We start from the raw sequence: 14,076 nt of genomic DNA on the forward strand, positions 1-14,076 counted from the left end.
TCCTGCTGTCGATTCGCCCCGGGTGCGACAAATACCCCCTAAACCGCTCCGCAAAATAATCAAGGAGGAGAACAGAGGAGCAGGTGGAGGGGGGTTTGGTTTAGTTTTTCACTTCAAGCATACTCCACCACGCCGCCATGACACACCACCGGAAGTTTGAATCCTCCTCTCTCTCGCTCTGGATTCATTCAGTCTGGGTGCTGCGCATGCGCAGAAATGCTATTGAAGAACGACCATTATTACGCGAGGAATATCTATCTATCTATCTATCTATCTATCTATCTGAGTTTGGTGTTTCTGGTAAACTGAGTTACTTTTCTATGCACTGATTTAAAAAAATGTTTTTAGATCTTAAAATGTGCCATTATGTATGGTACTCAGTAAATTAAAGTACTATTGTGGTTTGTCCATTATTTAAACATAACAGAGCAGAGGTCATTCTGGTTAAAATGTGTAACTATATAAATCCTAATAAAGTATAGGCTACTCGTCTGTTTTTCTTGAAATAATTAAACAAAGCTTCTTTGCATTCTTTATTAAGAATTACGATGAACCATAAAATCATCTTAGAGAAATTTTGACATTAAAGCATGAAATATTTCATACAAGTAAGCTAAATAGAATGACCAACACATTAAAATGTAAATTCGTTTTCAAGAATCGGATTACTTTTTCCTTTAACAAAATTGACCAACTATTTTTAACTGTCAAACTAAATTAGTTTGTTTAATTGTGTAAATAGAAGTCCGAAATAATTATCTTAACTAGTGAATCTTTATGGTGCTTTAGTATAGTAGTAATATATTATAGCAACGAAAGGCCGCCGAAGGCTTTAATGAGAAAGAAAATCAGAATTCTACTGCCACCTTGAGATCAATCTAAACACAACGTCAACAGAAAGCTGTATTAGTTAACCTACTTATAGTCATTAGAGGGCGTATGTGTTATCATAGCCTTTTGAAAAATCCAGACTTTTGAACAATAGGCCATATTTATTTTAAGACTTAGGCCCCACCAATTTAGTACAAATTCAGTAAAAAAGATCATTTATTTTTAGGAGTAACAAGATTTTAATATAATGTTCTGCATTTCTCTGTCTAATTCTATCTGCTAAATATGCCTTGCACCTCAAAGATATTTTAACTGTCTGAAAATAATTTTTATTGTAACTCTGATCAGTTTCTGATTTGAAAGCCATATTCCTTAATTTATGAAATAAATTATCAGATTGTTCACTTGCCCTTAAACATCACACCATGAACATGTTTTTGTGGTTATATTTTAATTATTTCATTGCATGGAAGTGAATAAAATCATTAAACAACATGACAGCCAAGCAACCATTTCTCTTTTAACCCAGCAATATAGGAGGAACAGATGGTACAGAAGGTGCTGTGAGCAACTTTCAGCTGCTTTCTATCTTCACAGATAATAAAAATGTTTTTAAAAAGTAATTGAAACAGAAGCTACACAAATTTTACACGTTTAGCTACACGTTACTCCATGATAAACAGATACAGTACTAACAGTTCATATATCATACTGAAAAGCATTTTTTTGTTGTTGCTGGAAATGTATTAAAAGGTTCAGTTGCATGCACTGAATCAGAATCAGAATGAGCTTTATTGCCAGGTATGTTTACACATACGAGGAATTTGTTTTCGTGACAGAAGCTTCCACAGTGTAACAGAATGACAGTGACAGAACAAAAAACACAGATAATAAAAAATAGAACAAGTAAATAAGGAATAAAAATATATAAATTGACAGTTGTATGTGCAGGTATATTACAATAGACAGTTTTTGTATGTACAGGTACTGTATATTATGTGCAAATTTGAGGTGTAGACTGAGTATGAGTGTTAGATAAATAAGTGTATGAGTGAATAAATAGTGTGTGTTCCACAGTTATTGTTAAGTGTTCATGAGATGGATGGCCTGAGGGAAGAAACTGTTCCTGTGTCTGGTCGTTCTGGTGCTCAGTGCTCTGTAGCGTCGACCAGATGGCAACAGTTCAAAGAGGGAGTGTGTGGTGTCTTGTAATTTGTGATTTCTTTTAGACTTTTCCACACTGATTTTGCATTATGAGATACAGCATTCCATACAATACTATCTGTTGTATAGGTCACTGCTCAGTTTGACAAAGGTTATTTTATGCATACAGAACATATAGTGCTGTAATAAAATGTGTGTGGTAGCATTCTATTGCAAACATGGTCTGGATTTCTTAGGACACCTATTTCAGTGATATCTGTCTGGAAGCTGAGACATTGCGTGTGTAACAATCACTTACAGCACCTGTACACTTCACAATAGTTAAAATAGCTGCAGAAAAGAAAAGTATGTGTATATGTTATCACCAGCAGAAGCTATTTGACCAGTTGAATATTTCAAAGCCATGATCAAAAAAAAGTATTTTTAAGCGTAAAATATTAACTTATTTGTGGAGGTTTTAAATATGCACTTCCTATGGATCCTTGGCTTCCACAGAAAACAATTGTAGACCTCCACAAACTTCAATAACATCGATGTCCTCCAGTTTAGTAAAGCGATGCTTGTAAGTGTGTGCTTGCTGGCCATTCACTGACACATCGTACTGCTCTGCTTTGCAGGTGATTTTGATCTGAATTACACATACAAAACTGACAGTAAGATGCTTGCACTGATGTCACAAACAAACATCTCCTCTTAAAGAGACAGTTCACCCAAAAATTTGAATTCTGTCATCATTTACTTGCCCTTGTGTCATTCACAACCCATTAGCAAGCCTAATTTGAAAATGATTTAATCATTTTTTGTCCATTCAAATGTGCAAAAATCTATTACTGTCATACTGTACACTGTCCATTTAAATAGAAAACACATCTACATGTCAGTATTCCAGCCTACCTCAAAGAACTCTCCATTTTTAAATGGGATGTCTTGACTCTTTTCTTCTCTTTCCCAAACCCCGTTCTGCCAGGTACTGCGGACAACTGCATTCTCCTCAAAACGGCATAGGTAGTGAAATGCAATCCCATACCTGTGGCGCAGATTAATCTCCATCCTAATGAAGAATGGAACAGAAGAGTGGTTATGTTCTCATAAACATAAACTGTTTATAATAGTATTTGTACATTTACAACAAAAAATAAATAAATATAAAAATGCTTGTGATGTATGTCAGAAAGAAAGGATTTTTTTCTGACCTTTTACAGTTGGAGTTAGCAATTCCATAAATGACAATGATTTTGCCAGGCTTTAGTCCATCAACCACTTCTTTTTTGTACGATGCCACCTGATTGCAGGAAAAAATTATGAAAGCGTAAAAAGAATGTTTATGAAATTGTAAAATATAGGAAAGTATATAAAATATTAATCATGTTGAATGTTATGCTTAATAGTGGTAGTATATTTTTATTCTAACCACAAGATTCAGATGGCCAATGAAATCCAGCTCCATTCCCTCCCTAAGATGGTGTTCATTTGAGTGAATGGAATACGGTGATTATAGACCATTAAATCTTCCCCATTGGCACTTATCTATGGAGAGCCATTGTATAATAAGCAAAACAGTGGAAATCAATCATTGTTTTCATTCAGCTAGTACAGAAACAGAACAGTAGTGTACTAAATAAAGATTTTTGCCTGTAATTTATGGCTAGAAAGTTAAATATATATATATATAATATATATATTTGTCTTTCAGTTACATCTATACAAACGGCACAACGTAGAAATAATTTTGTACTGTAATGTAAACATGGACATAGCATACTGCAGTGAATAATGAACAGCTGAGAGGCAAACATGCACTTATTGTATAATGCTACCTGTTGTTAGTGTTTAAGTGCATTATTTTATGAGTGACAAACTGTGTTTGTTGAGTGACAGCTTTTGCCAGTTTTATGGAAGAATGAGTTGATTTAAGGTATGTGTGAAGCGTTTTTGTCGTTTTAATGCATTTTGTATGTGAAATTTACTGCTGTGCCAAGATGGAATTTGGTAAATAGAATTAAAGTGACCAAATTGAGAAAGGTGTCCTAGCAATTGTGAAGAAAAAACAAAACAGTAAATTGGCAAAAGACCTGCCATAGTAATGAAAGAGGAGTCATAATCTTACCTGCCAGTCATGTTTGGAGCTTGACTGAATGTCATTTTGGGTAATTTTACAGCCAAATAAATGACTTTTAAATAATTTATACCTTAAATGCCTGTGTGGTGACAAGGATCTTGATGGTGAACAGTTGGCCTCGGAGGAGAGGAGACTTAGAAGTGGGTTGATCGGAGTCCCAACTACCGTTTTGGAAGGTCTTGTACACTATATGTGGGTGGTCATTCTCAAAGTGTGGGCTAATGCACAGAGCAGTTCTAGCAGCGGAATGAGAACCATCCTTAAGGTTGATATTTGATCTGCAGAACACAATGAAAACTGTATACAAAACTAGCAATGTCCATGGTAATATTCCTTTAAATAAGACAAAGACACTAAGATTAATTTGTCCTTTTAGATGAACAAGAAAAAATACTCACATGTTAGCATTTGACGAAATACGTCCAATTATAATAACAGTCTTCCCTTCCTTCAAGCCCCCCATGATTGTAATCCCCCCAGTAATTGTGGACTGTGTTTGAGATGTGAATACAGTAAGCATATTTATGCAATATCACATTATAACTATGATAAATATCTGGGAAATAAAATAATAAAAGGACTTAATTTGACAAGACACCCAAAAAATTGCTGCGCATAGCTAAATCTCCAAATCTTTCATTAATATTGGTATATGAACATGCTGATGTGAAGTATTTAGTTAGAGTCTAGTATTAAAAACGTTACGTACCGGTTTGTAAAAAGTCTGTTGCTGAGAATCTGCCATTCTGCCAATTCTTGTTTTTCTGCAGTCTCAATGCAAATCTTCAGCTGGGTATTCAAGACCAAGGTTGGAGCACCACGGATAGTAAAGCATGATGAGTCGTCTTAAATATAGCTGTGATTTTAAGACCGCCCATATATTATACACATGCTATACATAAGACTCTAGGGAGATATATCTACCTGAAAATTACCTAGAAATATTTTCTACCAGTAAAATGCAAACAAGTATAAAAAGGAGATAATAGTCCAGAGACAGTCATGTAGACTAGGCTACTGTTGGCGTAACAGTGATAATGAAGAACATGATGCCTGATAATATGACCAAAGAGATGCATGAGAGCCCAAGAACCACAAACATTGGTGAATATCTAAGATACAGTGGAATATTTGTCCTTTTTGAATAGATATACCTATACCTGGAAATTACCTAGAAATATCTGCCATAAAATGCAAACCTATATAAGAGCAGATAAAATACACCCTCAGGAAAAACGTTGCAAAAGCTGTCACCCTTTTAAAAGGTATAGGCTACTAATGTGCCCCTTTTAAAAATTGTGGATAGCAACTGCATAAGGAGAATGATCCCCTAACGTTCTCCTAACATCAAAATTCCAGTAACATTTCTGTAACCATGCTGCAATAATCTGCAAAAAACCACCTCAATAATCTGAATTCATAAGACTGAATTCTCTTCTAATATTTTAGATTATCTATCACTGTAACTGAAAACTGCCCAGATCCTGTGTTTCCAAGTTAACTAATAAATAAAAAAATAAAAAAATACATAACTTTATTGCATTTTGGGAGATAAGCAACTGCTTATTAGGGCATGTTGTTGGTAAACACCAAAAATACTGTGATCAAAAGCACCACCCATTTCACTATTTTGAATCATAAAAACAGGTTCGTTTTTCTTAATTTGACATAATTCATGACATTTTGGACAGATAATTATGACTGCACAGTACGTAAATTTTTTCAAAGCACATTTTATCAAATCCAAGCCACATCAATCATAATAACTATTATTAATTTTGTATAGAATTGATAATAAGTGATATATAATTGCTGGAAAGTAAGGGCTGGAAAGTCAAATATTATTAAATGCCCATATGAGAAGGATGCAATACTAGCAAAAAAAAAAAGAAGGCAAAATTAAGGTGTGGCCATTGGTTAAGAAATGTTCATTGGGGCAGCAGGGTCACAGAAAAACATACAGAGACTAGTGCCACCTTTTTCCAGAACTGCAAACTACCTGGAGTCTCCAGAAGTAAAAGGTGTCAGGTTCTCAGAGACTTCGCTAAGGTAAAGAATCCTGAAACATGACCTCCACTTAATAAGAATCACAAGCTGAACTGTCATGAAATGTAATGAAAGCAACAAATAAAACTTTTTAATATATCACCTATTGTGTTTTCATATAATAATATTAGATAGCTATTAGAGTAATTAAAATTAAGCATACCTCTACTGCCACCATGAGATCAATCTAAATACAACGTCAGTATTTATTATAGTTAACCCACTTATGATCACTAGAGTGCGTGTGTGTCATCATGACCTTTTGAAATGTTCAGACTATTGAACAATGTATTTATTTTTAAGTCTCAAGCCCCACCAATTAATTCATTATAACCATTTAATTTTAAGGAATAGCACGATTTTAATATATTTTTTTGCATTTCTCTGTCTTGCTAAATGTCCCTGTTACCTCAAAGATATTTTTACTGGCATTAAATTGATTAGAAATGCATTCTTAAATTGTTCACTTGCCCTTAAAAACCACGCCACAAACTTGTTTAGATTATTTTAATTATTATTTTAATTGGATGCAAGTGAAAATAATCATTATACATGGTGGCACCGTCTTTAAAAACAATATTGAAGGAAGATGTCAAAGTGCTGCAAGAGATTTTTTAACTATTTTGCTAATGTCAACAGCACTAAAATATTTAAATATTTTCACAAGTGTTCTTCGCCTTCTGTCTGTATAAATTTCTTATAGCACCTTAAATTTCACAATATTTAAAGATAGCGTTGATCCTCTGATGAAATGCTGTTGAGTAGTTTTCTACTTCCACCTTGATTTAAATGTAGATCTATATTCAGCAAAGTGCAAAAGACTGCAAAAGTATTAGATATGTAGTTAGAAAGTTATATTTCTATATCTTATCATCAGCGTAAGATATTTGCCCAGTTGAATTTTGCAAACCAAATGAACAGAAAGTGTATTTTTAAATATAAATTTATTTGTGGACCCTGGATCCTTGTTAGACGTGCACAAAAATCAGCTGCAGCTGTCCATAAACTTCAAAGACATCGATGTCGTCCAGTTTAGTAAAGCGATGCTTGTAAGTGTGTGCTTGCTGGCCATTCACAAACACAGCATAATGCTCTCTACTGCAGGAGATTTTGACCTGAATCACACAAAACAGTAAGATCATGTCACAAACAAACTTCTACTCTTAACTCTTAGAGGGACAGTTCACAGAAAAAACACTGAAATTCTATTATCATTTTCTCGCCCTTGTGACATTCCAAACCCATAAGCCTTTTGTTCATTTTGGAACATAAATTAGATATTTTTTATATTAATTTAATATTCTTTTTAATTTTGTCCATTTGACAATACTGGTCTTTTTTGTTTGTTTTTGTTCCAGAGATGGGTTTGGAGCAATATGAGGGTGAGCAAATTAATTTTATTTTAACAGAATCAAGTAGACACTTCAGATTTGTATCAAACATAAAACAAAGAAAAACATTTTACACTATCCATTTCAACAGAAAAGTAGGTACCATAAGGATGTGAGTATATGCCTACCTGAAATAGCTGACCTTTTAGAAAAGGCACACCTCCACTCCTTTCTTCTGCCCCCCATTTCCCATTCTCAGAGGTATTACAGACAACCACATTCTCATCAAAAAGGGATAGGTAGTGAAATGCAATCCCATACCTGTGGCGCAGATTAAACTCTACCCTAATGAAGAATGGACCAGAAGAGTGGATATGTTATCAGAAACCGTATGTTTGTACACTGGCAGCTTTTAAATGTTTTTGAAAGAAGTCTCACCAAGGCTCAGTACTATTATGAAAATATTATTGCAGTTAAAAACAGCCATTTTGTATTTGCATATATTTTAAAACTTATTTTATTCTTGTGATGGCAAGAATAATTCAAGCCATTATTCAAGTCCTTAGTGGCATGATCCTTCAGAAATCATTTTAATATGTTGATTTGTGGATCAAGAAACATTTCTTATTATTATCAATGTTAAAAACAATTGTACTGCTTAACATTTTATGGAAGCCAAGATATACTATACCATTCAATGATTTGTGGTATTTACAATAAAATATATTCAAATAAAAAAAGTTACAATACTGTTTTTACTGTATTTTTGATCAAATGCAGCCATGGTGAGCATAAGAGACATGCTTAAAAATAATAATTTTGGCCAAAAATCTAACTTTTGGACGCCAGTGCATGTTTACAAAAAAACATTATATTTAAATGTGTTTATGTATGTTTATGTAAAAAGTGTATTCTCCTGTGTGTAAGGTTTTTATCTAACCTTTTAGAGTCAGTATTAGGAACTCCATAAATAAGAATGTTATTGCCAGGCTGTAGCCCACCATTGATCAGGGTTTTGTATGGGACCAGCTGTTTAGAGTAAAAGGATTCTTATAAAATTGTGTAATATAGAACATATAGGGCTCAACAATATGAATGACAGGCCAGTCATCACATAATGGTAGTGTATGTTGTTGTTTTTTTTCTAACCAGAGAATTCTGGTAACCAATGAACTCCAGCTCGATGTTTTGGTCCACTGAGATGGTGTTGACTTGAGTGATTGGAATACGGTGTTCATAATCCATTACATGTTTCCCATTGGCACTTATCTATGGAGAGCCATTGTATAATAAGCAAAATAGCAGAAAACAATCATTGTTCTCATTCTGTACATCCAAATAAATGGCTAACTTTTAACTTTTGCAAAGAGTGCATACCTTGTATGCCTCCTTGGTGACAAGGATCTCGATGGCGAACAGTTTGTCTTTGACGAAAGGAGAGTCAGGCGTGGATTGTTCAGAGCCCCATGTACCGTTCTTGTAGGTGTTGTACATTACATGTGCACTGTCGTTCTCATAGTGCGGGTTTATGTGCAGAGCAATATCAGCCTTAGAATCAGAACCGCACTGAAGGTTCACATGTAATCTGCAGAACACAGAATGAAAACTGGGCACAAAACTAGCCACGGTAATGGTAACATGCCATTAAATAGATTAGTTTGTCCTTTAAGAGCAACATGAAAAATAATAATGACCTGCTGGCATCTGGCAAAATCCGTCCAATTATGATAACACTCTTCCCTTCTTTCAAGCCTCCCTCGATTGACATAACTGGGATTGTCTATATTGGAGATGTGCATACTGTAACCATATTTACGCATTTCTGTTTTAAATATCAATGAAAATAATGATAAATATCTGGCAAAAATAATAAAATAACTTATTTTGACAAGATACACCAAATGTGGCTGAATACCTGAAACAGGTCCAAATATGCCATGAATATTGCTGTAAATATAGATAATTGTCTAAAACTATACATGAAACCTAATTATAGAGGCTAACATTAAAAATATCACTTACTGGTTCATAAATTGCCATCCTGCTGTTCTGCCGGTTCTTATTCTTTAGCAGTCTCAATGCAAATCTTCAGCTGGGTATTAAAGACCAAGGCTGGAGCACCAAGGATGGTAAAGTATGATGCAGAGTTGTGATTTTAAGCCGGCCCATATATTATATGTAGTTAATTCACAATTCTGGGTAGATATACCTACCTGGAAATGACTGAAATCAACCTTGAAATATTGTCTGCCAGACAGCTATAATGAAGACAATGGTAAAGCAAATAACAATAGTCCAGAGACAGTCATGTAGGCTACTGTTGGCGTGACAGTGATAATGAAGAACATGATGCCAGATAATATGACCAAAAATGCATGAGGGCCACAATCATTGGTGGATATGTATACAGTGGAATATTTGAGCTTTTGGGGTAGATATACCTGCCTGGAAATTGCCTGGACGTGCTGTCTGCCAGATAACTAAAATGCAAATCTGGAAAAGAGCAGATAACAGAGAAAAATTTACAAAAACTGTCACTGGGGAAGGACCCCTTCAAAAGTGCCATAGGCTACGAATAGGCCTACCTTTAGGGTTAAATAAGGTACAAAGAAAAACCGATTGAAAAGGCACCAAATAATGCAACAGTCAAAACCAATGAAATCCAAAGGAATTACAATACTAAGTCATAAAAATAAAATTCAATATATTAAAAGAATTCTAAAAAGAGCTGTCTTCTATGGAGGACGAAACCTGCAAAAACAATAAATAAATAAATACACAAATAAATAAATGTGTGCATAAATACACGTATTCTTGTTTAAATACATAAATAAATAATTAAACATGTGATGAAAGTAGGCAAATAAATCAAATAAATTGGTGGGCAAATGGAAAATGTTTAAGGAAATGCCAAACTCATCCTAACTATTTTCCTTTGATCACTCATTTATTTCTGCATAAAAATGATCTTACACGTACCTAAACAACGAGCATGTAAAACCATCCTAATAAACACTAGCTGCCATCAAAAGGACGAGCCCTTATTCCACGGATAAAGTGAATAATCTCACGATGACCATGGGATACTGATATTACAGTTGTCTCTAGCTCAATCGGGTTACAAAAAATGACGTCAGGAAACGACACTGGCCATTTCGTTGGGTCGTTTGTAAAGTCACGGATACTTTACGGACAATACAGCTCAGTTTTTTATGTATCTTGCTCTGTTGAACGGAAAAAGTGACTTTACGTAGGCCATACTGGATTAACACCATGCATTTCCTGTCAGCGGGAAAGGATTGTTTTCCCCTTGCTGCGCCCCCAGCTGTGACATGACCCCGACCAAGTCCATAACTGACACCCTCTCATTAGCATGTTGTGCAGAGGAAAAATAAATGTGGAACTACATTCAGAAATAAATGAGTGATCAAAGGAAAATAAATAGGATGAGTTTAGCATTTCCTTAAACATTTTCCATTTGCCCACCAATTTATTTTATTTATTTGCCTGCTTTAATCACGTTTAATTATTTATATATGTATTTAAGCAAGAATTTGTGTATTTATACACACATTTATTAATTTTTGTGCATTTTTTTTTGTGTGTGTGTATTTATTTATTTATTGTTTTTGCAGGTTTTGTTCTCCATAGTCTTCAGTGTTGTAAAAACTGTCCTCTCAATTTACATTTTTGGTTCTGGTAATCTTAGGAAACTAAGTTTTTGGTTCTCAGAGCATTCTAAAAACAGAGCGATTTTAAAACGCCCTATACACGATACTCTATAAAAAAAGAAACGCTTGACGCGAACGCAAAGAGCAAACACGTCCGTCTAGCGCGTGTTTACATGGAAAAACAATGAAAATGTGGCGCGGTGTAATGGAAAAACGCTTCAATATCAAGTTGCATATATCTTTAGAAAGAGCCTAGGTAAATATAGGCCTACCTACTTGTCGAGTACAGTTTAAGTTTGCTAAAATAAAAAACAAGTTTGTAAACATTTTTTTTTAGAGATAATTAACTGCTTATTTGGGCTGGATGGGAAACACCAGAAATGACTTAATTGCAATCATCAATAGCACCATTCATTTCACGATTTTCAAAAAATACAAACTTTTTTTATACTTGGCATAATTAATAACATTTTGGACAGATATATAAGAAATAGGATTCGTTGGAATATTTTGATATAATATGCTGTTTATTTGTATTAGAAGTGTATTATTTTAAACATGCAGCAAGAGTGATAGAGTTTCGAGATGATTATACAGAAAAAGGCAACTACATATTGTAATACCATATACAAAAGAGAATTGTACAGAAAGCCAAACCTAGTAAGAAGGGTTTTATGTTAATTCAAAATAGCAAAATCACAGTGCCGTTCATATTTACAGACATACATTTTTTTCTGTACATCAAAGCAATACTACTTTTTAACAATTTGCAATGCTTTCCCTTATCTTTCTTTTAAAAGTAACTTAAAAATTAAACATCACATATCTCTGTTAAGCCTGCACTAAAGTCAGCTGATCTCCACAAATCTCCAAAATATCAATGTGCTTGTGTGCCATTGACAAACACATTGTAATGATGGGGATTGCAGGAGATGGTGATAGCCTATTATTTTCAACTCACAATGACAGCAACAATAAAGCAATACATGTTCGTGGATGTACGCCTGGCTACCTGAAAAAGCTGTCCTCTTTGAAATGGCAAGAATTAATTCAAATCTTATTAGAAATGCAAACAGAGTTAACTGAGAAAAACTGCAGGAATTATTGCAAAATGAGAAGGACAGAAAGGTGAATGTGGCCATCAAAGGTCATCAACACATGTATTCATGCTAATATATATATATATATATATATATATATATATATATATATATACACTTTTTGCCAAATCCAAACCACATCAGTATTATAACTACTATTAATTTTGTATGTAATCCTTTCTAAGTGCTATATAATTGTTATTCAGTACTATAGAAATAGCAAAAGTACAACAAGAAATCTTAAATGGGACAGTAGGAACACAGAAAAACAGGTTGAGAAGACAAGATATGAACTGCAAAAGACTTTAAGAATTAAAGTGAAGAATTAGGTGTTAAATCAAGAATTAAACCATCAGAAACTCTTAACTCTCCAGTGCCACTTTTTCCAGAATTGCAAACTACCTGGAGTTTCCAGAAGTAAAACATGTCAAGTTCTCAGAGATTTCTAAGGCAAGGAATCCTGAAACATGACCTCAACGTAGGCTAATAAGAATCACAAGCTGAACTGTCATAAGATGAAAGCCACTAATGTTTTAATATATCACCTAGCATATTGTGTTTTCATATAATAATATTAGATAAATAGCTGTTAAAGTAATGAAAGCAAAGTAATGCTAATTACAGTAATAAAAGTTAAAGGGTTAGTTCACCCAAAAATGAAATTAGGCTGTGTTTTACTCACCCCCGAGGCATCCTAGGTGTATATGACTTTCTTATTTCAGACGAATCCAGTCGGAGTTATATTAAAAATTGTCCTGGCTACCACTCAGCGGGTGTTGCAGTGCATCAGTCCAAAAGTAGTGAAATAAAAAGCACCCAACCATAAATAAAAAGTGTCTCACACGGTTCCGGGGGGGTGAACAAAGGCCTGCTGTAGCGAATCGATGCGTTTTTGTAAGAAAAATATCCATATTCAAAACGTAATAATCACTTTAATCTAGCTTGCGCCAACAGTTGTACACGGAAGGAGGATGACGTAAGATGTCGGCATTGCGAATGCGTCGGTGAGTCTCGTGAAAACCAACGTTTGTTTACAGGAGCAAAGGAAGCAAAGTTTCCTTACTTTAGCAAAGGAAAACCAGTCTCCTCTTGGCTTATATCGAAATCCTCTGACATGCTTCTTTACAAATCCTCGTTTTGTACTTCTAATTAGTGACCGTTGTTTTGTTTTGATCTCTCCGCTGTGTTTCCGCGTGCGTCACTTCTGAGCGGAGCATGCGCAAAGCCGACCTCATACGTCATTCCCCCAGAACTGCTTCTGTTTACAACAGTGAGCGCAAGCTAGATTAAAGTGATTATCACGTTTTGAATATGGATATTTTTCTTACAAATACGCATCGATTCGCTACAGGAGGCCTTTGTTCACCCCCCAGAGCCGTGTGAGACACTGTTTTTTACGGTTGGGTGCTTTTTATTTAACTTCTTTTGGACTGAAGCACTGCAACACCTGCTGACTGCAATGATAGAGCTTGGAATAGCCAGGACAATTTTTAATATAATTCCGACTGGATTCGTCTGAAAGAAGAAAGTCCTATACACCTAGTATGCCTCGGGTGTTAGTAAAACACAGCCTGATTTTCATTTTTGGGTGAACTAACCCTTTAAGGCCTCTACTACCACCATGAGAATCAATCTAAATACAGTGTCAATAGAAAGCATAATGAAGTAGCCTATTATTATAGTTAACCTACTTATGATCACTAGAGGGCGTGTATGTCATCATGACCGTTTGAAATTTTCAGACTATTGAACAATATATTGTTAATACATATACATATATATATACATATACATATACATATATACATATATAT

At 34.5% G+C, this 14,076-nt stretch overlaps 3 protein-coding genes across 3 annotated transcripts in view; all 3 read right to left on the reverse strand.

Annotated features, from left to right (window-relative positions):
• LOC107672107 (neurofibromin-like) overlaps window positions 1-142 on the reverse strand; it is an 84,350-nt gene extending 84,208 nt beyond the window's left edge. Inside the window, exon 1 of the mRNA XM_016465192.1 lies at window positions 2-142. The gene's annotated coding sequence lies outside the window, so the exon portion shown is untranslated. The remainder of the gene's footprint in view (window position 1) is intronic.
• Window positions 143-2,467: 2,325 nt separating this feature from the next.
• On the reverse strand, window positions 2,468-4,577 carry LOC107672074 (galectin-5-like). The gene is made up of 5 exons (XM_016465167.1): window positions 4,513-4,577; window positions 4,185-4,392; window positions 3,189-3,277; window positions 2,890-3,046; window positions 2,468-2,623 (listed from the first exon to the last, which is right to left on the reverse strand). Exons 1-5 carry the CDS (start codon window positions 4,575-4,577, stop codon window positions 2,468-2,470), a joined length of 675 nt encoding a protein of 224 aa, XP_016320653.1.
• A 2,551-nt stretch (window positions 4,578-7,128) lies between these two features.
• On the reverse strand, window positions 7,129-9,259 carry LOC107672075 (galectin-9-like). Its single transcript, XM_016465168.1, has 6 exons — window positions 9,186-9,259; window positions 8,869-9,076; window positions 8,641-8,760; window positions 8,432-8,520; window positions 7,680-7,836; window positions 7,129-7,275 (listed from the first exon to the last, which is right to left on the reverse strand). Exons 1-6 carry the CDS (start codon window positions 9,257-9,259, stop codon window positions 7,129-7,131), a joined length of 795 nt encoding a protein of 264 aa, XP_016320654.1.
• Between the last annotated feature and the right edge of the window lie 4,817 nt (window positions 9,260-14,076).

Source organism: Sinocyclocheilus anshuiensis, unplaced genomic scaffold (genome assembly GCF_001515605.1).
Source record: "Sinocyclocheilus anshuiensis isolate Anshui unplaced genomic scaffold, SAMN03320099.WGS_v1.1 scaffold336, whole genome shotgun sequence".
Lineage (NCBI taxonomy): Eukaryota > Metazoa > Chordata > Actinopteri > Cypriniformes > Cyprinidae > Sinocyclocheilus > Sinocyclocheilus anshuiensis.